The 24646-nt window shown below is 44.9% G+C and overlaps 1 protein-coding gene across 2 annotated transcripts in view; it reads right to left on the bottom strand.

The window, feature by feature from the left end:
* The window catches only part of LOC117424712 (breast cancer anti-estrogen resistance protein 1-like), a 70485-nt gene that overhangs the window by 24738 nt on the left and 21101 nt on the right, over nt 1-24646 (bottom strand). The window contains exons 1-2 of one of the 2 annotated variants that reach the window (XM_034041377.3): nt 16246-16512; nt 534-1226 (exon numbers count right to left, since the gene is read on the bottom strand). In XM_034041377.3, the coding sequence (XP_033897268.3) occupies nt 534-1226; nt 16246-16257 (705 nt within the window). In that variant the 5' untranslated portion in view covers nt 16258-16512. Of the gene's footprint in view, nt 1-533; nt 1227-16245; nt 16513-24646 lie in introns of those variants that run through there. The other variant, XM_034041376.3, reaches the window with a different exon arrangement.

Below are 24646 nucleotides of genomic sequence, written 5' to 3'. Positions count from 1 at the left end.
AGTGTCTTTAATACCTTACTCAGAGTATCTCCGCTTCCTGTGTAGAACCACACAGGCTGCACCAAGTCAGTTTAATGATGGAATTCATGCTACTTACTGTCTGTGCGAACTATGTGATGAAATACGAGGCCTGGCTGGCTTAGAAAAGGTACTCCTCACTCCAGCAGACGGTTTCCCCTGGTTCAGGTGGGATTTATTTCATCACCTGTGGCGTTCTGTACCTCCCAACCCCTACCCCCTCTCCCCAAGCACTTTTTTCATTAAAGTGATCCATGGCAACGCTAGTTGCTTAGCAACACAAAAAAAGTCAATAAACCCACTGGTAAGTTTAAAATCATTGTGGATTACAGTGAAAAGATGAAGCTCACTGGCAGCCGTGTTTGTGCAGGTCAATGCATGCTTCCACAGACACGCTGCTGGGGTTAGTCATAATATTAACACTGTGTTTATATCTACAGGTGATGGGGAGAGCGGGCGCTCGCACAGCACACCTGTACGACTCCAGAGTAACCCAGCAGAGGTCTGGCTCCTACCTTTCCCGGTGGCTTGGGAGATTCCCAGCTCCTCTTCTCCATAGACGGAGGGATTTGGTAGATGTCCTGGTTTTGGTTCATGGAAGGAGGCACCTGGTAAACGTCCTGAGGTGGGCTCTTGGACCCTGGCGGGACTTGGTAAATGTCCTGCGACTGGCCTAGCGACGGAGGGACCTGGTAAATGCTCTGAGACTGGCTCTGGTACTGCTGTTGGCTACCCTGCTTCTGGAAGAGCGGCGGCTTTCTCAGGGGTCCCTGGTACTGGGGGCCGGGGGGCACCTGGTAAATGCTCTGCGTCTGCCCCTTGCCGTGAGAGGGGGGCATCATGTAGACGTTGTCCGCGGGGCTTTGGAAAGCCGGATGCATGGCGGTGTACTGCGAGGCGGGGGACGGCGTGCTGTAGGAGCTCTGCTTGTGGAAAGGCAGTGGGGTCTGAGGAGGGGTTTGTTGGGGGAACAGAGGCTGCTGCTGCTGCAGCTGGCCGCCCCCCTCCTGCTTCTTGTCATACATGCCAACCAGGATCTTCATGCGGTTGCCCGGGGCAATGCCCTGCCGCCCGTGCAGGGAGCAGAGCCACCAGCCGTCCAGCCCCTGAGTGTCCCGCTCCAGCACCGTCATGATGTCGCCCTTGCGGAAGGAAAGCTCATCCGGAGACTCTGCCACATTGTCGTAAAGGGCCTTTGCAAGCACATTCTGAGAAGAGAGAGAGGGAGAGAAAGCACACACAGGTTATCTGTTTATTCTGTACAGGACAAACAAATACGAATATGGGAAACAGAAAGGGGTACAAGTAGGGTACAGCCCCTTTCAGAACTTTAAATACGTTAGCGCAGAATAAGCATGTCAGTCAAGGTGATTCCCGCTGATCCACATCCATGCCTGCTCTTTGTGCCTGTGGTCTCTGCTCTTTGTGCCTGTGGTCTCTGCTCTTTGCATAAGAAAGCAAAATACTGGGAGCCATAGGATGTTGCAAGAACACACAAACACACACACACACACTCCATATACCTATAAACCTGGGTGTATACATAATCCCACTAAAAAAGGACACAAGGATCTTTATCACAGTAAGTAATCACTTATTTAGACTGCAGAGGCACACACTTCATGTCTCCTATGAGCTCCTTTTGAATGACGAGAGAGCTTGCTGCCGGATTTTACAGCCAAGTTTTAATTCCCTCATTTTTCTCCCTGTCTATTACAGCACTGCCATTTGCATTGGCTGGTGTTAATCAATCCTGCCTTAATCACGGAGGTGCTTTTCCATTTCACGTTCCGTCCTTCCTCCATAATGACCTCCGGCGACCCGAGATGCGAAAGCCGTGCCGCGTTCTGTAGTGCACATGTATTATTCATCACTACCCAACACAAACATCCTCCACCGCTCTTCATTAACAGCTATATATTCAGAGGACTGAAGCTCCACAGCTGGAGATTGCTTCATTGGTTTATAATTATAAATAAATATACTCTGAATCCAATTCTGGATTATTTATGTATTTTATTTTCTGAGAGCTATAAAGCTTACAGTGCAGTCTGCACAGGAGACCGCAGTCCTCATTCACCAGATAGCTTTCCATCGAGCAGCAGGGATGGAAATAAGACTCTTATTGCACAGCAGTTTCACCCATTCCAGGTTTTACTGCAAGCTTAATTCGCCACATTGTGCAGGTAACGAGCTCCGGTATGTCTTATTAAAGTCATAGTAAAACTAGGAATGGATCAAACTGCTATGCAGTGGGAGTCTTATTTCAATCCCTGGAGCAGTGTAAGAAAGAATAAAGAATTTACCAAACTGTTAAATAATAATAATAATAATAATAATAATAATAATAATAATGTCTATCCACCTATCCAAGCATACATAAATGACATACATACATACATACATAATAATTTACAAATCTTAGCTCAATATCTATTGTACAAAGTGTAATCTTGAGAGGCTCCCTCGCTGTCTATGTGCATTTGTTCTTCAATGTCTCCGTATGAAAGAAAAAGGACCCTGCACCCTCACACACACTCTGACCTGTTTGATAACACAAAGAAGATCCTGCTCTAATCACTGACTGTCTCACCCTCCTCTACCTAACCCCATCAGCAGCTCTTTCACACTAGGGTCGAGCGTTGTTCCTGAACAAACAAGTAAACCCATGCAACTTTCCCATGGCATGACTGCACTGCATACCATACAAACCCCCATCAGATTGATCTCACAATTTGGGAATCAAAGAATTACTCTTAAAACATAGTTATTGTTTTTTTGGCGAGGCTTAGCCTGATTCTGACGTCCGTGTGGCTAATTTGTTTTCTCACCAGAAAGGTTACATCCTGTGGGAAGGACAGTACAAGTATCTCGTACCTCTGGATCTGAGTAACAGCTTGATGACCTGCCATTCGCTGGCTCTCTCAGTAACAGCACTCAGCCTGAACTCTGCCTTCATTCCACGAGACGGCTTGCTTGCTCTCTAGCTCTCCCTTCCCCCTCCCCTATCTCTATCCCTGGCAACAGGAAGTGTATGGAAAATGACTCACAAGTTACAATGCTTAAAGAGGGAGAGGGAGAGTCAGTGACCAAATGACTATTAGTGTCTGATGCAGCGGTTGGAATTTCCATTGAATTCCCAGGAGCGCACACACAGAGCACCAAAAATCTACTCAAATGTGTCACTGCTAATGGGCCTGCACTCCACTGTAAAACATTTTCAACAGACTGGGGCTGAAAAGGGGCACGCATTCTACAGCGCTTCTAACACTTTCATAAGCAATGGCTAAGCTCATTTAATCACATTAACTGGGATGTCACATGATGACCATATTGATAAAGGGATACTGAAATCACTGCTGCTACCACTGAAGACGATTTGAGCATGATTCATCTCTCAATCTACCGATCGCCCCTCGGAAACACAAGATCCACTTACATTAACAGTACAGATTATCTGGATCTTCGAAAGGGTTCAGAACATCTTAAGCAGTGCCAATGTAATTCAGTGTAATTATGTATGAACCTGGATTTCCTGTTGAATTTATAATCGCTATCCATAACACATCCCGCACCTATTCATAATCAATCACTGATCAGCAATAGCTGGTCCTGAACAAGCTCTTGTTTTAAAATGCAGCAGGCCATTCTTTCAGCATTGCAAGGGCAAGATTGTATGTCACTTCCATGTTCAAATCTGTCTGGACCTCTCGTCTTGTGATATCATTGTAATGTCTGCTCTACAAGTGTTTAAAGCCAAACAAAGACGCTGCGTAATTGTATAGTCTGTTTGCCGCTGGTAAGGTAACTTCACTACCATCGCCAGAGGAGAGTCTGCAGTATTATTTACAAGGAGTGAAGACATGACATCATGTTCTCTGCAGACCGCTTGGCTTTACCAAAGGGAGCTCAGTGTGAGGAGGGGCTCATTAACACAGCAAGCCTCTCTGCTAGCTGGTAATGGGGACAGATCACTCATGGATCACATTCATCCTTGTAAAACTCTCGGGCAGTCGGGAGTAGTACCTTATTGATTCAACAGCCTGCTTTAGACTTACTGTAATATGGTGTGCAACATACTGCATTTCGTCTCGATTGCAACGATCCAAGTGACATAATGTTACAGTAAAAACACAGAACTTCTATATACTCATGCACATTGACTGTAGTGCATGTTTAAGCCGACATACATTGTACACGTACTGCAAATTGCTCTAAGCAACAAACACTAATTACTGGTTTGATTGCAATAATGGTAATTAGTTGATAATCTTGTTTTTAGACAATTGTTTGGTTGTTTTTTTTCCACAGATCCTAGCCTCTCTAATTATCTCTTAGCTGTGACTCAAGTAGGGCCATAGGAATGCGTGTTTATAAACAAAGGGCTTGAGATGTGGTTTATACAGTCGGGTTTGATTGAATTGGGGGCACTGAGACCGTCAGCGGTGCATCTACACGCTGCCCGAGCAGCGATGTCACGCTTCACTCAGGAGACCTGACGGGCCAGGTTCACAGGCCAGGTTCATGGGCCAGGTTCACGGGCCAGGTTCACGGGCCATTAATGGATGTGCTTGGCTGAAGAGCAAAGGTAGTAGTGCATTTTTTTTTATTATGTAGCCACTGCTTTTTCAAGGACAATGCATGAGCTACTTTGTTTAGTCTGGTTTATTATCAGGACTTAGGCTTTTTAAGAAGGCTGGCTCTTGTTGCACTGTACCTCACTGTATCTTGTAACCAGATCTGTGTACTTGACGGTCATACAGGAGTATTGTATTGTATTGTATTGTATTGTGTAGAGTATTAGGAGTTTCATAGAGAGACACAGCCACCTGCAGGCTTGTAGACCCCCTTGACCTTATCACAATGTGACATGGCTAATGTCAGTTTCCCTAATCCATTAGTACGGTGTGCGCCGACAAGCTGTGGAACAAAATGAAACAACGTTAAAAAAGAGCTGCCTTGCCCGGTCTAAACGATCAGGCATCGTTTGCATTCGAATGGGTCGTTCAAACAGGAGATGGATACAGAGTGTACACAGCGGCCTCTGAGAAGAGGCAGTTTGCCTTGCTTTAGAAAAAGCTATCGGGCAGGAAGTAATGTGCCATCTGCACTCCGCGGACCCCAGACAGGGTCATTCCTCTGGACAATCGCTCAGTGTTAGCCTGGGTCCAGCTTTTGTCTCTATTTTTTATGGCCCTGGTGGGAAAAACTGAACTGATGTCACATGTTTGTTTTTTTGGGGGTGGGGGGCTGTATTAAGTTTTACGGGTTTATAAATGTACGCTCACCCTTCCCTCAGTGTAAAAGAAAAGACTCATAAAAGCATTCTAGCTCTCTTTAAAGTGTCAGAAGACTACATCAAATCTTCATTCTTATTACTAAATCCACTGTGTGAAGAAATTAAATAAATAGAAATAGCAACAAAAACCCTTATAAGAGTTTACCCTAGTAAAAGCACAGCAAAGTGTAATAAAGCATAGTGAAAGCATTGTAACTAATAGCGAGGTATGGTAAAGCATATTACGAAACACGGCAAACCAGGGTAAATTAAAATCATGAGAAAAGCATGGGAAAACTGCAAAAATACAATGCAAAAATACAATGGTAAGCTTTTATAAGGGTAACTAAGGGCCCAGCAGTTGAATCACATACTGTAATAGTGCAATCGTGTGTGTATATCTGTATTCCTTTGTGTCTCTGCGCAGCATTCTTGTCATTCCTCAGTGGTTGTTTTGGGGTCGTTTCCAGGCTGTTTGCTTGGAACTGTGTCCAGGAAACAAGAAGAAAAATCTTGAATGGAGCTGTCAGATACCCTGCCTGCAGCTCAGCAAAAACCCTGGTGACCACATGAAATAAAAACAACAGAAAAACACGGAAGCACAGGAGACGACTGAAGATTACAGCAACTGTGCTTTTGCACAGCGTTCAAAGAAACAAGAGTTACAAATGAACAAATATGAAGATGGGCAAATGCTAAAACTGTATTACCATATGTTTACACTAGGCTTGGTCTCTGGTCGAATTTGCTGAAGCTGCTCCACCACAAAGACCCGCATGCACGGACACGCACAATGCTGGTTTGTTTTTCTACTTTACAAAGATGTCAATGCCAAAAAGGCCAACGAGAGGGAGGATTAGGAACACTTTCAAACAGCAGGTCAATCCAATATATGCAAAAGGGGACATTGTCCTTAAACCCCAGAAGAGTCAGCGACTACAGCACTCCTAACTCATCCGGAGGTCTTTTTAAAGTGTGATTCACATTATCCTCTTGCTATGCGAGGCGAGGGCTCTACCCGCTGATGTTCCAACGCCTCCACTAGAGAAATGAGCTACGTCTCAGTACCTGGTCGAGACAGGGCAGAGCTACAGAGAGGGGTGAAGTACAGTAATGCTGTGTGTTTATCTCTGACCAGAGTGGGGAGATCAGCACTTGAGACCTGAGGACCCGGGGCCAAATCCATACAATAAAATGTAAACAGGCCAGAATTGCAGTAATTATAGAAACACTTCAAGAGCTAGGTGCATACAGTTGCAGATTAAATGAGACTGAAACAGCACAGCAAAATTATAACTCTACTGTTGGTTATTACCACCTCAAAACAATCTCTGTGCAGGCCACTGCCTGTAGTTCAGCTCTATAGTATCATTGCTAAAGCTCAGTCTCACGAGTAAAGTGAGATGGTTTGTCTGGGTTCAGCAGGACCTGCGCACAATGAATGTCACGCATACAGTAAGCTTTAAACATGCCATTAAATAATATTCTGTCATTTGTTTTAAATGCAATAATTCATTTGAAAATTCAAATACGTGCTGTTTTAATGCTGTAAAGGTTGTGCTAAGAGAACTCCTAGAATTGGTGAATTCACCCCAGCAATGGCTACACCAAGTGCAGCTTGCTGTGCAGAGCTGGTAGCTGTATGTAAAGCCACTCTAAATCAAGAATGCTACAATGTACTAGATAACAAGATCCATAGAGAACATACAGAGATGAGAACAGCACTGATTCCCAGATGCTTTCCTGTAAGAGCAGGGCAGCAGTTGTTTTGGTCATTGTGAGAAGAGCTCAGGAATGAACTTGCTGGACATCTGGACAGCAGGCTGTAGCCCCGGAGCATGCAGGCCCCCCTGACCTCTCTCAACACAACATGGTTTGTGTCCTTTTCTCATGACTCCCTCGATTAGCGACAGATGACCAGGGCAAAGGTCTGGGGAATTAGGAAAACACTGTTGCTAGTTTAGCTCTAGAGCCCATTGGTGGGCACACTTTAATTATATACCTTACTACAGCAATGCTGCAATTCATATTGTGTCCGTATAGCAGCCTTCTTCAAACACGTAGAACAGAAACATACAGCTACTGTATCTGAAATCCTCTTACAACAGCGTACATTCCTTCTACATCAGACCCAACAGACTGTTTTTCTGGGGGGGTTTTTAACCTTAAGGAATGTGTTTGTTTTCTTTAAGGACACTGTTTATAATCCTTGTCTTAGGTTAAACAGTGCAAAATATTCTGTACAACAACTCTTCAAGTTTTATGAATAGGGGCGAGGGTAAGATAAGATAAGTGAACTACTAATCATTGTAAATAATCTGACATCAGATATTGGTTGTAGTGCGGTGTGTCTGTGTGTGTCTGTGTTGTGTGTGTGCAAGTGTGTGTGTCTGTGTTGTGTGTATGTGTGTTTGTGTTGTGTGTATGTGTGTCTGTGTTGTGTGTGTGTGCACACGTGTGTGTCTGTGTTGTGTGTGTACGTGTGTGTGTGTCTGCGTTGTGTGTGCACGTGTGTGTGTATGTCTGTGATGTGTGTATGTGTGTCTGTGTTGTGTGTGTGTGTGTGTGCACGTGTGTGTGTGTGTGTGGGGACACATTCATTCCTCATTTTCCTCCAGGCTGACTCACCCTCCTGAATCTCTCAGTGACTCAAGATGTATTGCCGTTAATCCTTACAAGGTAAGTTTGGTCTCATCTCCCTGCTCTACCCAGGCCTTGACTAGACCCACGGCTGCGTTCCTGAGCAGGAACACAGGCAAGGCAAGAGGCATTCCTGTCTGACAGAGTCTGAACACTGAGCAGCGAAACTGCAGGAAGAGGAGAACATAACAGAAGGGTGGTCCGGAGGTGTGAAATGACTCAGAGTCTCAACGTGCACCTCAACCTACAACTACCAACGGCTCTGTTTGACAGAGGCACTGCACAGCACTCTGCTTGAAAGAGGCACTGCACAGCGCTGGCAGTGACAGCCTGTTTGTGTATCTGCATGCTGTTAAAAGAAAATCCTAGGACGGGGGTCAGGACCTTTTTAATTAGGGCCAGCCCGGGAGATAACGGGTGCATTAGACTGCGCCCCCTTTATGCTGCAAGCAGTTGATCAAAGCCCATTGACAGTGCTGCCACCAGGTGAATTATGAAGAGTGATTTCCAAACCCTCCCATCTGCAGCGGGTACAGCTCCCTCACAGTTTCGACTGTAAGTAAACATCTGCTAAACTTGTAGCTGCAGGCAAAAAGTATTGAGACACTGCCGATTTCACAAGCAGGCTCTGAGGACAAGCAGGTTTCTACCACAGTGTGGGCTGCTTTCGCCTCAAAACAATACAGTAAAAAGCCCCTGGAGTGTCTGTCTGTGCAGTTCATTGTTTTTTAAAGATGGTAATTTGGGGAACTGTACATCCTTAGGGTGTTTTGGTTTGGTATGTAGACAATGTCATGCAATCCCTAACCTGCTCATACATGGAAGAATAATGACATGCCTATCACGAGACAGATAGCAGCCTTTGATAAAGTGTGTCTCTCCTGCCCACAGCTCCTTGTAGGTGCTGTTTCTCTGCCATCCCACCAGAAAGTCTTGTGATGCTCCCCTAACCAATCCGAGTCAGACTCCTAAGCAGCTTTGTGTGAATTTCACGTTCAGAAGGCCCTTTTTTCTCCTGTGACAAGTTTTGCTTATGAGTCAGGTAACTGAGAGAAAGAGATGGGTTTAATGATTTTAGTGAAGCCAGTGCAGTACCTTCAGAAAGCATTTTTCAGCACAGTGCTTCCCAACACTGGACAAACAACAGTCCAGGTTTCATGCATCATCAAACATTATAAAACAATACTTTGAATTAAAACCCTGTACTGTTCAAAGTCCACAAAGTATTAGGTAAACACAGCTAGGGTACGTTTCTGAAACTCTACCCTGAATAATGAGTGGGTGTGCAATCCCACACTCCTGCATGGGGGCAGGGTCGCTGCTTCTGAACTCAGAACACCGGCTCATACGGGACGCCCTTTCTGAGTCTCTCCACGTCAAGCACTTGCACAGCAGTCTGGCTGGGAAGTTCACCGTCTGAAATCTCAGCCAAAATGCTCCCGTCAGTGGCTGACTTTCTTCATTCAGAATTGAAACAGAGACAAGTATTTAGACGCAAATAACTGGTTCATCAGAGATCCCTGCATGACAAGGACTTGACCTGTATGTTTCTTTGATTGCCCTAAACAAGTCACTCAGGACCACTAGATTATTATAATTACACTGGGTTTGCGGCGAGAGAGGGGCAACAAGAAGAGGGCTGAAAATGTATCCTTGCAGAGTCATTTAATGTGTTGATATCTATTGCATACAATTACACCAATGAAGGGGTAGCTTTCCCCAGATACAGTATGGGACTGAGATTTCAAAATATACACACGCATTTCAAAAGATGTATAGATACACATGCCGTACGCCTATACAAGTCTCAGAAACAATAATATCACTTACAATATTTTTTGTAACAACAGACTCTACTAAATGGTACCATTGCATTTAGTGCACAGTCGCTCCTCAAGCAGTAAACAAACAGCAATTTGCAGAGCTTTGTTGAGACACCTGCCCTGCTCGTTTTCCACTGTGTGCCTGGCCTGCTTGCGTCCTGCAGGCACTAAAACTCCCAACGCTGCCCTCTGACCAAGACACTGGCCTTGTGACTGACCCCCTCACGCAAGCAGGCAGGCTGACACAGATCCCTCAGCCCTGGGGGTGTGATTGAAGGCAGCCTGCAACACCTCCCTTCCCTTCTGACAGGAGGAGATAAGCTAGCCACGTAAAGCCTCACCACACCCTGGATTTCCAGCGCAAACAAAGCCAGCTGTCTTTTAACACCTTGCAGTGAAGCGCTGCGGCTACAATAAAGTGAGTGCTGCTCTAGGGTAAGCACAGTAACGTCAGCATCCTGGGGCACATTAGTGCTGTTCTACTGGACACGATAGGGAACCATAAACCAGACTTTGCTACTGTAGTTTCACTGTAAAACAATACGAATACGATAAGAATAGCTGTGTGTATGTCTATGAACGCGCTGTAGTGCACTGAAAACGACTGTGGCAAAGGCTATGCAGAGCCTGCAGACGGACACTTCCTATGGTCCTTCCATCACCCTTTCCTGAAAGCAGCAGCTGCTGGGTTAATAGCTGTGTTTCTGTGCAGATACAGACTGAAACCCAAGCTGACAGCGAGCAGGATTATGTTTCTGTGCAGATACAGACTGAAACCCAAGCTGACAGCGAGCAGGGTTGGGTTTCTGTGCAGATACAGACTGAAACCCAAGCTGACAGCGAGCAGGATTATGTTTCTGTGCAGATACAGACTGAAACCCAAGCTGACAGCGAGCAGGGTTGGGTTTCTGTGCAGATACAGACTGAAACCCAAGCTGACAGCGAGCAGGGTTATGTTTCTGTGCAGATACAGACTGAAACCCAAGCTGACAGCGAGCAGGGTTGTGTTTCTGTGCAGATACAGACTGAAACCCAAGCTGACAGCGAGCAGGGTTGGGTTTCTGTGCAGATACAGACCGAAACCCAAGCTGACAGCGAGCAGGGTTGGGTTTCTGTGTTTGTAGGCGCCATGCCCACATTCTTCTCCATCAGCCCCAGCGTTCACACAGTCTTTCAATGTTGTCTGTGAGTTCCAGCCAGCCTGTGTTGGCTGTGGCCATTCGAGACCCTACTGACCTCGATGGGTTATGCGTCTAACCTTTTCTGGTGGATTTTGTCACTTGTACAGATTTCAGAAGTACAGAAGACGAATCAAATCCCCCACATCTAGTGTAAAACTTCAAAATATTTCCAACAAATCCAGAAATCTATTCAAATTCCCATGCATTGACAAACAGGTTAATGATTTATGAATATATCCCCTTCAGTCACTGCGTGTATAATTGTACCTTGTTAAGTTTCCTATCTATGTATCTATTTTATAATGCATAATGTTTTTGTTCAGCTTCTCGAACTCTCTAGAGTTCACACAAACTGTTTTAAAAAATCTCTAAAAATGTAATTTAAAAAATCGTGACGGAAAGGGTCAAAGTTATGAATTCTTCGTTGTGGTCGTTGTAGTTTTTTTACATAGGGAAGGCATTAACCCTATATTAAAATCAAGTACTTTAAGATAATTTAAACTAAGATCAATATGTGTTGCTCACAGATTCAAGTCTAGGTAACAGGGGGCTCTACAGAAGTTCAAGGTTGTTGTTATTAATGAGCACCCAGGTGACCTGTCTACCTGACGTACCACACACATGCAGTAATATTACAATTGTATCTGCAAAAGCACTACAGTATGGTTTGTGGGGGTTTATAGTTTACTCTTGAAAATCCTGGGGCTGCTCTGAAGGCTCCTGTATCTCTTCTGTACTGGGAGTAAGGAGATACTGGTTTGACTGTATATTTTGCCTCAGGCAGCAGTCATCTTTTCATTTTTCATGAATCACTATGATAAATCTGTGAGAAACAGCCCTGTACCCGTCCGTCTCCCTTAAGTATAAACTCCAACAATCACCCTGTCAATTATCTCTCTTCACCGGCAAACTGCTTTTAAGACAAACAAAAACCTTTCAGACCAAAGAGGACAGGTCGGCAGCCCTACGGGTAATTGCTGTGCGTCCGTTCCTTAGCGTGAGAACAGAAAAATAAAATACAACAGTCTCCCAACATACAGTACCTCCCTAATTACAGACCTGAAGAAGGGCCATTCAGAGCAGCAGCGGTAAGAGCTGTGAAGTTGTGGAGAGAACCAACAAGCCTCATATCAAGCATCAAATGAATGACAATAGTCTTCATCTATCCAAACAAACAAACACTACAGCTGTGCCCCTGTTGTACATGCTGCTTCTTAAGCAATGACGCTCCTCAAGCTTTTGGGATTTTTGTATTTTAAATGGTAAGATACAGGCCCACATTTGCCGAAAGTTTCTTTCTACAAAGCATCAACATTATAAAACAATCTCAGAGCTCCTTCATGTACTATAGTTGGTGTCTTGCTAGTTCTCTAACATCAGCAGATTGCCTCTCCTTTTACAAACAGAATGCTGCAAACTTAGCGCTGCGGGGGAATACTTTGTGAGGGTGTACCATTGTGGAATGCTATGTTAAAATATAGTAACTTTGGCCTCCATACCAATGTGGTTAAACTTCAGTTGTTACGATCTCTGTCTCCCTGCCACTGCAAGTCCCCACCTGCTCACAGGTGCATAACAGCAGAGCAGCCTCACTAAGCTTGTGTGCTGGCTGGCTAGTGGTAATTGCTAATTGATTCATCGCGGGGTCATGAAGTGTTGCAGGTCATCATCAATAAGGAGTGAATGTTAACATCGGATATGGGGCACAGCACGCACTCACAGGGAATGCTGTTTGTGAAAGTACAGTTTCGTGGGGGTGGGGAGGCCAGTAATGATTAAGCAACAAGGCATTTAAGTCTCATTATTCTCCTGTTATTCCGCCAAAAGACTTATAGCACCCCAGTGAAGTGTGAATAATTAACTGGATGCATGTGTAACAAGCAGTGCTGGGTGATGCTCTGCTCTTGTATATGTAACGGACAGTGTTGGGTGATGCTCTGCTCTTGTATATGTAACGGGCAGTGTTGGGTGAGGCTCTGCTCTTGTATATGTAACGGGCAGTGTTGGGTGAGGCTCTGCTCTTATATATGTAACGGGCAGTGTTGGGTGAGGCTCTGCTCTTGTATATGTAACGGGCAGTGTTGGGTGATGCTCTGCTCTTGTATATGTAACGGGCAGTGTTGGGTGATGCTCTGCTCTTGTATATGTAACGGGCAGTGTTGGGTGAGGCACTGCCCCTACAGATTCTGTCCCTGCGAGGTCACCGGTTCCCATCCAGCCTCCTCTCTGGTACACATACATGCTCAGCATACCAAGCCATTGGAGCACTCTGTGTTTTGCAATACATGGCATGTCTTTCCTCTTATCACATTCTGGCCTTTTTTTTGTTTAAATCAGCATCCTGTAATTCCTTTCAGTTCTGCGAATTCCAGTAACTTTAGTATTAGCTTGGTCACTGTGCCAAGTCGACCCACGAGTCAAGACACTGCTTTAGAGAAAGCTGGAACATCTCAATTTAACGACATGCAACCGAAAGAGCTGACGGCCTGTCGTATTAATGCATGAGTTTAATTAAGAATCCACATGAACTTTGAATACTGAGATATTAGGGTAGTGCTGGTCATGGCCACTTGAAACAACTAATTAATGATAACATTAGCTTAATTCCAAAAGAGACCTAGAAACTGCTGCAAGTCATAATACACATAATACTAGAATAACCACAAGAACCCAGTCAGTGATAGTCAATGCAAGGCAAGACGATCCATTATTATAATGAAATCTTGCTGTGAATAAAAAATGCAGAGCAGGATAATATTGTGAGTTTGTGTTATCGCCGCCAGACAAGATTAAAATCCACTCCACATCGGGGAGAGAACGACGTCTCTGACACTCCATTAGGCTGGCGTTCTGGAACCTTGGTGCTACACAGAGGAAGCAGCCAGCCCGAGTCTCATCCCACACACACACACACACACACGCACTCACTCACGCACGCACACACGCGCACACACACATGCACGCACGCACACACACATGCACGCACGCACACACACACACACCTGTTGTGAAGGGAGCCCTGTGCAATCCATCTGCTAATTAACGTGCAAATTAGGATGAGTGGTTTTTTTTTCTTTTTACTTTGATTGGAAACTGTTATACGGCAGCTCTTATTATTCTAATGAACTTGGCTAATCAGAAGGGTCCCTTGATAAGCAAGGCCCTGATCCCCCAGTCTGATCTAATCTCAATCCTCCCAAAACTGGCACTTCCATTCCCAGCCTGAGAAGACACATTTAATAATAATAATAAAAACGGATCAAGTCATTACACTGAAAATGTTCATAAATACCACTGGGCTGCCCTGTTGTATGACTTTGTTAGTGGTGAAATTACCACTGTATTGCTGTTGAAGGTCCTTTGATTTATGGAAGTTCATCTTGCACATGCACATATTGCCCTATCATGGAAAAGCCCCTCAGCTTGAACTAACAGTGCGCAACACTGCACATGTCACCTGCAATAACAGGCAGCTTCACTGTCAAAAAGCACTGTCTGGACACCACCTGCCCCTGTATCATGGCACTGCAGCACCACATGCACTCACTGTGCAGACGATGGCAAGTGATCACCCAGCTCCCAGTCTGCACGTTTCAACATTCAGATACACTGAGCTGTTTATATCTTTTAAAAGGCAACAAGCATATTCAAATGGAACCGAATGCTAAAAGAAGGGGTGTGTGTCTGTTCCATTTGAAATCTTTAAAGCTGTTACTTCACAAAACCGATGCAGAGCTGTTTCTAAGCTTCTGAAATCTGCGGTGAACTCCTGGGTTACAAAACCAGTGACACGTCTCACCTGAGTGGAGTGATTACATGCTGGATGAGACCCAGGGAAGCAAATCGAGGGGAAACAGCTTCCCAGCTCCAAGCACAACCCGAGCAACTCATCTCAACGAGGAGTCTTCTACAACCAGGAGGTGGTGAAAACGCCCGAAAGCCTTGTAAAATACACAGGAGCGGCCTGTAGCTGCAAAGCAGCAGAACAGCACGACCAGAGGGCGTCTTCCAGGGTTGCTTTGTAACAGACATCAAAAGTCACAATTATGGGTTGGCTGGGTTCTCATACTACATCATTATGAGCCGCTACCCACATCAAAGCCCCCCTCCAAACAGCGTGTAGGGTTAAATACTCAGTACACTCAATCCAGGGTTATTTAGAGAAGCTCAAAATATAGTAAGCGCCCGGGCAAAACAGGGTAGATGGGGCCCTATTCACAAAACTGTGAAGGGATGTTTATTGGAAGTTTTTTTTTTTTTTATATATACAAAACCTTCTTAGATTAAACAGTGCTTTGAAAACCAGAGAATAAACTTCTACATCCTCTTAAAAGAGAATGAAACAGTTTTCATGAACTGCTAACTTGATTTATTTAGAGGGTTTAAAAAAGAATCTTTAACAAAACAGTGCTTATACATTCTATCTGTGTCATAAAAAGGTCTCAGATTTGATACCCCTTGAGGTACTGTCCCCAGTTTAAACCCCTATGACTCCTAACTCAGGTTTTTAAATCTATTACATTTAACATGTGCAGTTCCCATGTGCTCTGCGCATACGTGTCAATGCTACAGAACTACATGGCAGGTACAGTAAATGAAGCACACATAGGGCCTTTAATTGCGATGTCCTTACTGACCTCTGACAAATCAAAACAAACTCTGCTTTTGTTCCGTGCTCACTAAGTCTAAATGGAAATCAGCCATCTTAAGAAACATGTGAATGACCAGTGAGGATTAGAACAGGAAACACTCTCAAAAGAGTTCAAGGGGGGAAAATAAACTGACCGCTCACTCAAGTGAAAACTTGCAGTCGCTAGTTGCAGGTGACAATTAAGGATTACAAAGCTGCCACCGCAGTCAGTTCTCTGAGTTAATGGCAAGGTGCTGACAAAACGCAACCACTTCATTAACACATAACCCAGTGTCTTCAAAAAACAAACGTGCACTATGTTGTAATGACAGTGTGTAACTGAACATGCCTGAACAACGAACCCTGGACTCAAACAACAGCAGCAGCTCTTGGGAATGAGTCCAGGGTTACTTACTGGGTGGTGTTTGCTGAGACACAGTGCTTGGCCCCATCAGTTCAGGGGGGATGAGAAAGCAGTGCTGTATCTTATAAGATTAAGCAGCCAGTGACCCAGACAAGGTAAGAACACAGACTAACTAACAACACAAGAGTTAAAACAAAAGAAGAAAATATGTTACCAGCACCCCACCCCCTCCCCTTCCAAGTCTTTTTTTACAGCAGCATCAGCATTCACTCCACAGGCTTTTCACACACCAGCTCCAAACACTCACTTACCAAATAGTTCATTTTCAATCTCTCTTTTTCACTGAAGGTTTTGTAAAGGGAGAGGGGGGGGGTCTGAAAACCCACTCGGGTCCCCTTGGCCTCCTGGAAATGTGTTTTTTGTTGTGTGAAAGGTCTTCCTCCGGTCGTTAGGATTTTAACACATTGTCCAGTTCTATGTGACCTCGGAGGAGAAGTATGAAAGTATTCCGTTCTTGGTTGTGAAGCGCACAGCCTCCCCAGCACTGTCTCACTGACTGACTCAGGCAAGGAGGGAGTGAGGGAGGATTGCTAGGTAACCTTATACCTTCCCTACCCACTCACAATCCCAACATTCCTTTCCTCACTCCTGATTGGCCGGCGGGCCGTTTGTTATGCAAATGCGCCCCCCCCCCCCCCCCCCCCTCTCCTGCTCGCTCCTGCTCTCTCCTGCTCTCTCCTGCTCTCTCCCTGGCTGGTTAGGAATGGGTCTGCCACTGCATGGCACTTTGTGGAATATACAGGCAGGGGTACATGTCTCTCTCTCTCGCTCTCTCTCTCTGTCACTGTCACATCTCCCTGGGCCGATACTGCATGCCAGTCATTTTCTCATACTAAACTAAGCAACTATAACCCTCGTCTAAATTAAAGTAGAATGTTTAGTTATGTATATAGATGTAAATAATGCAAAGGTTTTTTAAAAAGCCCTGCTGCAATGAAACAGAAGCTATACAAATGGACCATGTTCTTACCTTTTAACAGCTTCCCTAACATTTTCACTTCTCTCCCAATCCCTGTGCATCTGACGATAATATATGTGATGTTTACAGTATTTAGGCCATGCCTTTATGAAGACAATGAAGAAGAAACTGGGGTGAAAAAAAAAAAGAAAATGCCTTGTGGATTTCAACAAAAGTGTGACATCGACAAACACTCGCTGGTAGACCAAGGAGTTTCGTCTGTACGGTATTTCAAGCTTAGCAAAGTCACAAAGTGGTCACACCCCCTTTCCTCCCTGGATCAAGGGTATACCCACATGTTGCCAGTGCACACATCCCCTGAAGCAGAGAGAAGGGAATCAATGGAAATGCTTTGTGATGGCAGGCTTTGGATTCCTGTGTAGTTCTCACTCTGGGAGCTGTGTTGTCTTGTTTGTGAGTCATATCATGTGGACTGTCTCTCAACATAGACCCCCTACTGCTCCCAGCTCCTCGGAGGTGTGAGAGCTCCCAGAGGAGGAGGCCAGGAGAAGACAGGCCAGTTAGCAAAGCTATTACCAGCAGTGCCGGGCTGAGCTGTGACAGCCTGCGGAGCCCCGCGGACAAACATGCACGACCACTCCTCCCAGAGATAAACAAGACATCGGTCAGGCACCTCAGCTGCAAGACACCAGCCTGAACTCGACCCCCAAGAAATCACTCACCAGGGACACGCTCTCCGCTGACATCGCTCTTCACACTAAACTGTTCCTGTGTGGATTTATTTACAGGAGAGCGAATTAGGGAACCAAAACACAGACCAGAAATGAGCTTGTCTGAGAAAAAACTAAAAATTGTCATCACCGTACTGATGCAAAACATATTCATTTTAAATGACGACTCCTATAACTCCAATTGTACTGTGTGGAGAACCTGTTTATTCAGCAAGGTGAAGCTTAAGGTATTAGTTTGCATTTCTGCAGTGTCAAAACAACACTACACAATGTGTATTTTGGTAGTTGGCACAATTTTTAAGCTGACAGCTCACATTTTTACAAGCCTTCAAGACCTAACAGGCACTTCAACTGGGGGGGGGGGGGGGTCAGTGAAAAAAAAAATGAATGAAACATAACTCACTTGCAAAGCAGTTTCAGACATTGGAGGATCAGTTATGAGATGCACTCATCAGGGGTACAAACACTGAAACACATTCTGATCTGAAACACAGAGAATGCCTGCTTGGAGCCGTCCAGACACTCTGGACACCCCAGAAAAGGCCCTCACAATCGGAAGAAGACTTGCCACATCATTCATACTGTACAGTCTGTCAGCTGAGCTTTTCAACCACCTGGAGCTAAGACACGGCACCCAATCAGAACTCTAACCCAGAGAGACATACACCCGGCACACACATGTCAGAGAGACACACAGCCAGCACACGCATGTCAGAGACACACAGCCGACACACGCATGTCAGAGACACACAGCCGACACACGCATGTCAGAGAGACACGCGGCCAGCACACGCATGTCAGAGACTGCATCGAGTATCCCGACGGAGGTGAATCAACTCCTCGCCTTCCAGATAGCAGCAGATTCTCTGTGAAATGCAGCTCAATTCCTCATACTGGCTATTTCACAAACAAAATACCTTCTGGTTTCCCAATTCAGTGAATGCACAATTTACATGGAAAAGAAACACATTTCCCAAACATCTGGACGATTGAATGTCATCTGTTCATTTTTTATGTTAATCACTTCATTTTCAGTTTGACTTTATGGGCAATGATTCGTCTTTGCAATTAACAGACAAGTGGGTTGATAATAATCCTGTCAGTACACATATTTCACGCAATATTTTATACACGCAGTTTATAATGCTGTAGTTGGGAGCTCTAGTTAAGAGACTCTGCTATTTGTGTTCCTGCCTCTTCAGAATGCAGTATAAAAGATAAGCTTATAACAGAGCAGCAATGTATTTACACAATAATGTTATTTTAAACCTCATCAAATCCTCCCTCACTAAAAAACGACATCTAATGTCAAATTGATCCACTCCAAAGGTTATTTCACTTAACACTTTTATCAGGACCATTATTATTCTACTCAAACACGATTTTAAAAAAAAAGCATTCAGTGCCACAAATCAGGCTTTTTAATTAAACACAGCGGCGTGATAAACTAATATAAACTAATCCCGTCCCCAATAAACAGGTTCACTGCAGTCTGTGTGATCCTCTGCGCTCTTTCTGCAGTAAATAAAGAGATTATCTTGCATGCACTCAGAAGGTAATTTAATTATCCCTCTCCCAAAGAAAACACCACTGATTGGATTGTGCAGCATTCTTGGCTTTGCTCATCCCATGTCCTGCACTCCCAGAGGAACTAGAATACCCTGGCCAAGCTGGGAACTGTTTCCACTGGGAAAGCAGCGGATTGAGAAGTGGGTTACAGTAGCATCACTACACATGTGAAATGTAACAATACGAATTGCATGTCACTGCAAAGGGGTAATGTAATGTAATGTAATGCTGCTGAATAGCAATGCAGATGTTCACTGCGGTGTGGGGTGTATCTGCAGGACAATAAAAATCAGGGTGTTATAAAAGAGAAGGACCCGAACATTAAGAAGCTGAAGGACTGAAGCCCGGATCTGTCTGTCTGTCTGTCTGTCTGTCTGTCTTGCTCTAAACAGTGTTTTGAGGCAACTTTGCTGTCTCCCCCTGGTGTGCCGTGCAGTGGCCTGAAACCTAGTCTCCTGAAACCAAGTTCCAAGCCACAAAGTGGCTTCGTGTTCCCTCAGCTTACCATGAACAGGTGGGCAAAGCCCCTGCACCCATCCCCCAGTGGGAGTGTACCTCCTCTGGAGAATGCCTAGGTAAACACCTCAGGAATGCAGGAATGCAGGAATGCGACACTCTACAGTCACAATGGCTCCTTGCAATCATCACTTCCTGGACTGGGATTTCCTCTAGGGCAGCAGTGACCTAACCTTTCGGAGTACTTGGGAACGACTGGGAAAAAAAGAAAAGGAAAACCGGCAAAGAAAAATAAAGAAATCATTCCGATGAGGTGACCGAGCCCGCGGCTTCAACCTTCTTCTCTTTCCCTCAATTCTCTGTCAATGCTTTGTGGAAGTGGGGCTCACTTAGACACGCAATTAAAGTGCTTGATCACGCTGCAAGATGATTTTATTAGAACACATTTGTTTCTACATACGTACAGACTTGAGGCTTTAAATCCAAAAAACATATGAAAACAGCGTCTAGACTCCAGGACAAACATATCTATTGTACTGTGAGGCGCAAGGCTGCGGTATTTATCTGGGGCTACACAGACCTGAACAGTTCATGCCAACATGATCCCTTCATAATGTGTTATTGCCTGCTCCACTAATTGTTTCTCCAGATGTGCCCATGGTATTATGTGTGTGTAACCGTAGTGTACAGAACTATTCTGTAGATGGAAATCAGTCCTGGTAGGGTCATTTGTTTTGTGTGGATATATATATATCCACACAAAACACTCTAACACACACACATACAATATATATATATATCACTATAGTAAACTTTTATAAGCAATGATGATCTCAGGGAACTTCACAACAAAACCATAAACAATAAAACAAAACTACATGATTGAACCCCTCTGAAGAGCGTCAGTATCTCTGAGAGACCCAGCATGGTGCGAGCGTGGGGTATGATGCTGTTTTGCTGTTTACAATGAAGCTGACCCCTCTACACTAGGTATTAGTTTAGAAAGTCTTAATTCCTCTGAAAAGGGCATCGGGAGGTCCACAGAGTGAAGCCCCTGTCCTCTGGAGGTGAAAAGTTTCACACCCCACTGAGCCATCGCACCCCCAGAGAGTTCTCCGCCTTAACGAGAGCTAATTACAGAGCACAGCAACGAGCGCTGGCTGTAATAAACTACCTGTAGACGCAGAGACTACAGGCACGTGCCTCAGTAACTGTGCTGCACTTTCTCTCCTGCACATCTGTTTTTCAAAGTCTCTTTCACAGCAGCGCTGCAAAGGTAAGATAAACACACTGGTATCTGCTGTGGCCAACAAGACACATATTAGCTGCTCGCTGCACACTGAACCACTAATGTGAAGCATTGTGTTCTGAAGCCTGTGCAACCCTGATATGCTTCCCCCCCTCCCCTCTACAATCAAAAAAGCAATTTTTGCTGGAGTAATTACAGAACACACCTACAGTAAGAGGTGCAATGTTAGGAAAATGCAGGTGATGTAACGGTATCCCTTTAAGATCTAATCAGAGCCGTTGCTGAGGGCACAGTAGCAGCTTCAGCTCAAGAAATGGTTGTGTGATGTTTGTTAGATAAAACTAGCATGCTGGCAGAAACCCATTATAAAGTTGAACTATTGCCCATTGTTTATCAGATGCCCAAATGTCATTCTTAATGGGCCTTTGCAAAGGTGTAGGTTGTAGGATCTGTGCAGATGGATGGAGAAGAGAAAATGTCTAGTACTTAGAGACTAAATAAGTTTACATATGATGTCATACATGCAGCACCTTGTTCCTGTTTTTTTGTTTTGTTTTATCATGATCCGATTGCTTTAATCACGTTGTCTATAAATAGTAAAGCTCCCAGCAAGCGCGTCTCACTGTGTGGATGTATTTTAAGACAGGACTGTGGGGTTCCATGTGAACCAGTGAACTCGCTAACTCCACTGGTCACTCAGAACTGGAGCAGGTCAGTGTGCTTCTCCTGGTGGGGGAATGGGCTGGTCCAGCAGTTAGCTGAGTCAGGCGGTCAGGCCTGTGTCTCCCAGCTTTGCTTCCCACAGCTCTCCCAGGCCACGGTACACTGAGCAGCCCTTCCTGGTGCATGAACTTTAACTTACAGTAGTTTCTGGTTCTCATCAAGCGCCAGTCGTGGTGAAGCCATGTTCAGAGTAACAAGAACCTGGACTGAAAATGTCCTTTATTCACAGAGGCAGAGAGCAAGTGAGCTAGTATTTTCTGGTCCGCTTCTCATTAGGAAACTGTAATGTACAAGAGGATTGCCTGTTGCAGATGGCTGAAAGATTAAAGAACATGATCCCAACAGCTTCAATAGAGTTTATATATATATATATTCAAAAGCACAATAAAGAAGCGCCGGTGTGCGTGTGCGTGAGCGTGTAAGTGTACTGGGGGAAGGGTGCTTACTGGTTTAAATTGCACTTATAAACCATGACAGTGTGACTAAACCAGCTGGGATTCAGTTACACAGTTTAGTTTAGTCACTCTCGGCAGATCTTGGTACCAATTCAGTGCACTTTCAGAAATACTGCAGCTGTTGTTTTTATATTGTATATTAACATAGCACAGCAATAATTGCATTTATGTTGCACTTTTTTATACACTAAATTAAACAAGCAACAGGCTACATAAGTTTGCACTGGTGCTTCCCCCAGTCAGTATCAGTGCTTCAACAGAGAAGGTGGTTTCGAGCCCTGACAGTTTTTGATTCTAAAGTAACAGTTTTTGGGAAAATATCCCATTCCCAGGAACACTGACCACTGCCCCCCTGGGACTGAGCTGAGAGGATATCAGCGTGGGCAGTCAACCACAGGAATGTCCCCTCGGGTTCAGGAATGCACTTATCAGCTGGCTTTCAACAGCGCAACTGCTCAGGATAATTGTCTGCAGACATCTCCCAGTACAGCAAGCAGCCACTGCAGGAAAAGGGGCACCAACTGAATCGCAGCTCCTGTGAGTGTTGCACTGGTATGTGGGGTCTGGTAAAGCTGGCAGGATTGGAGCTCCAATATGGTCGGAGTTAACCCTGTGTGGTCTGTTTCTGAAACAGTCAATCATTTGGAAGACTAAGTGAAACTAGCTAGGTTTTAAGCGTGTTACAAATACAGTAACCCCGATGTTGCACTGCATCGTCCAAACCCAGAAGTTAGTCAGGTCGACCAAACAGCACTTGGGTCCCTGACAGGGAAGTAAACGTGTTGGAAAAGAATCAAAACAGTGCAGGAAAAACAGTCAAGACTGCAACACCCAATGAGGCAGTTCACCCTGCAGTAAGATGTATCACGGTCTCTGCACACTCCGAGTAGCTGTGCACTGTGCAACTCATGCAAAGAAACTTCAATTGCAATATTCCACCACCAGGTAGCAATGTGCGCTAAAAGTTAAACAAGCTATTGAGTTTTGTTTTGTATAATATCTATTCTGCAATTCCTAGTTCCGAAGTGCATGTGTGTGCTCTCCTTCGCCAGTGGACTCTGTGTGGAACATGCATCAAGCCCCTGTGTATCCTCTAGCTGTGGTTTCCACTGTGGGAACCTTCTGGGGGTGAATGTACAGTCAAACACAAACAGTAGCGCTCAGAGTGGATCTGGGTCTGTGGCTAGTTCACAAGGATCGAGTCTGTACTGCACACAGCCTGGGAGCGGGTAGGAAAGATCTGGGAAAGACTCGGCAGTTCCACTGTGGGTTCTGCGGGCGTGTCACTACACTGGGACAGCCAGCATGGTCTCCAGTTCACTGCAGAAGTGGCGTCTCTAAAAACTAAACTGCCCAACGACTTCTAAAAAAAATAACAGGAGCCCTCATGCAAGTGCCTTCATGGATTTTCTCTTGTACATCAAATCATGGTTTGTTTTTGTGGACGTCTTGTAGTTTCTGCAGGACAATTAATTCAGGGTGTGGGAGAAACACAGAGCGGTTAGGACAGACCACACGGCCGTTCTGAATGAAGAGAGGCAGAACATTGGTTTCACCGCTCTGAATCGGATCATTCAGCAGCAGGCTGTGCAGTGCTGTGAAGGAGAGTCTCTGCGACGTGTGTTTATCCAAACTGTACTGTGTCTTGTTACTGCAGTATACCAGGCTTTGGAATCCCAATGACAGTGAATGGCAGGGAGATTCCTCTTTTTATAATAGGCCCATAATGCTGGGAAATCTCTGAACAGCACGATAACAAGAACAAAACCTAAAGGGTGTTTGTTACTCCTTAAAACTTAACTGCCAACAGCGGATACATGAATACTGCATCTATTAAAATGAATTGTGTGATGTTTACAAGCTGCATCAGGTTCACCAGGGTTTTCCCCCTGTGTTTCTGAGTGAAACTGATTATGTCTGTTCTACTTTTCCAGGGTATTTTGCTTATCTTCCTCAGCGCTGGGGCGCAGAGGCCTTGTTCAATCCTGTATACACAAGCCTGGTTTAGTCTGTACTACAAACACCATAAAGACAACATTTCAACACCTGACATACATGCGTAACACAGTTGAGCTATCACTGAAATGATGCAGTTCAGGGCACAGCTGTATTGATATACAATATATAGAGATTCATGCCTTCATGCAAGCTAGTAATCACTATGGCCTATGGGATGATTAACAGTGCTCAATGTAACCAGCTTGTTATCCAGTACACTAAACTCTATTTGTTGATTGTATTGAACCACCATCGCTGGAAGCCAGCTAAAGAATTTCAGGATTTACTTCGCTGCTGTAGCCAGTTGACCCCCAGCTTAGATCGATATCTGGAGCTGAACACATTATTCCAGGGGCATCAGCTGCACAGCTAAACGGCACTTTCCCCAAGTTGTCCAGGCCCCCATACAGGATCGGATTCCCCGCAGGAGATCAGGGAACTTGGGTTACAGTGAAGGATTTCTCATTGCCTGAACGCATGTCTGCATCAGGAAAACAGCATCAAACCCCTGGCTCAAAGTAACCTTACCTGCTCTTGTACGTTCTATACGGA

The sequence above is a fragment of the Acipenser ruthenus genome, chromosome 19 (genome assembly GCF_902713425.1).
Source record: "Acipenser ruthenus chromosome 19, fAciRut3.2 maternal haplotype, whole genome shotgun sequence".
Taxonomy (NCBI): domain Eukaryota; kingdom Metazoa; phylum Chordata; class Actinopteri; order Acipenseriformes; family Acipenseridae; genus Acipenser; species Acipenser ruthenus.
This window is presented reverse-complemented; position numbering and strand designations above follow the sequence as displayed.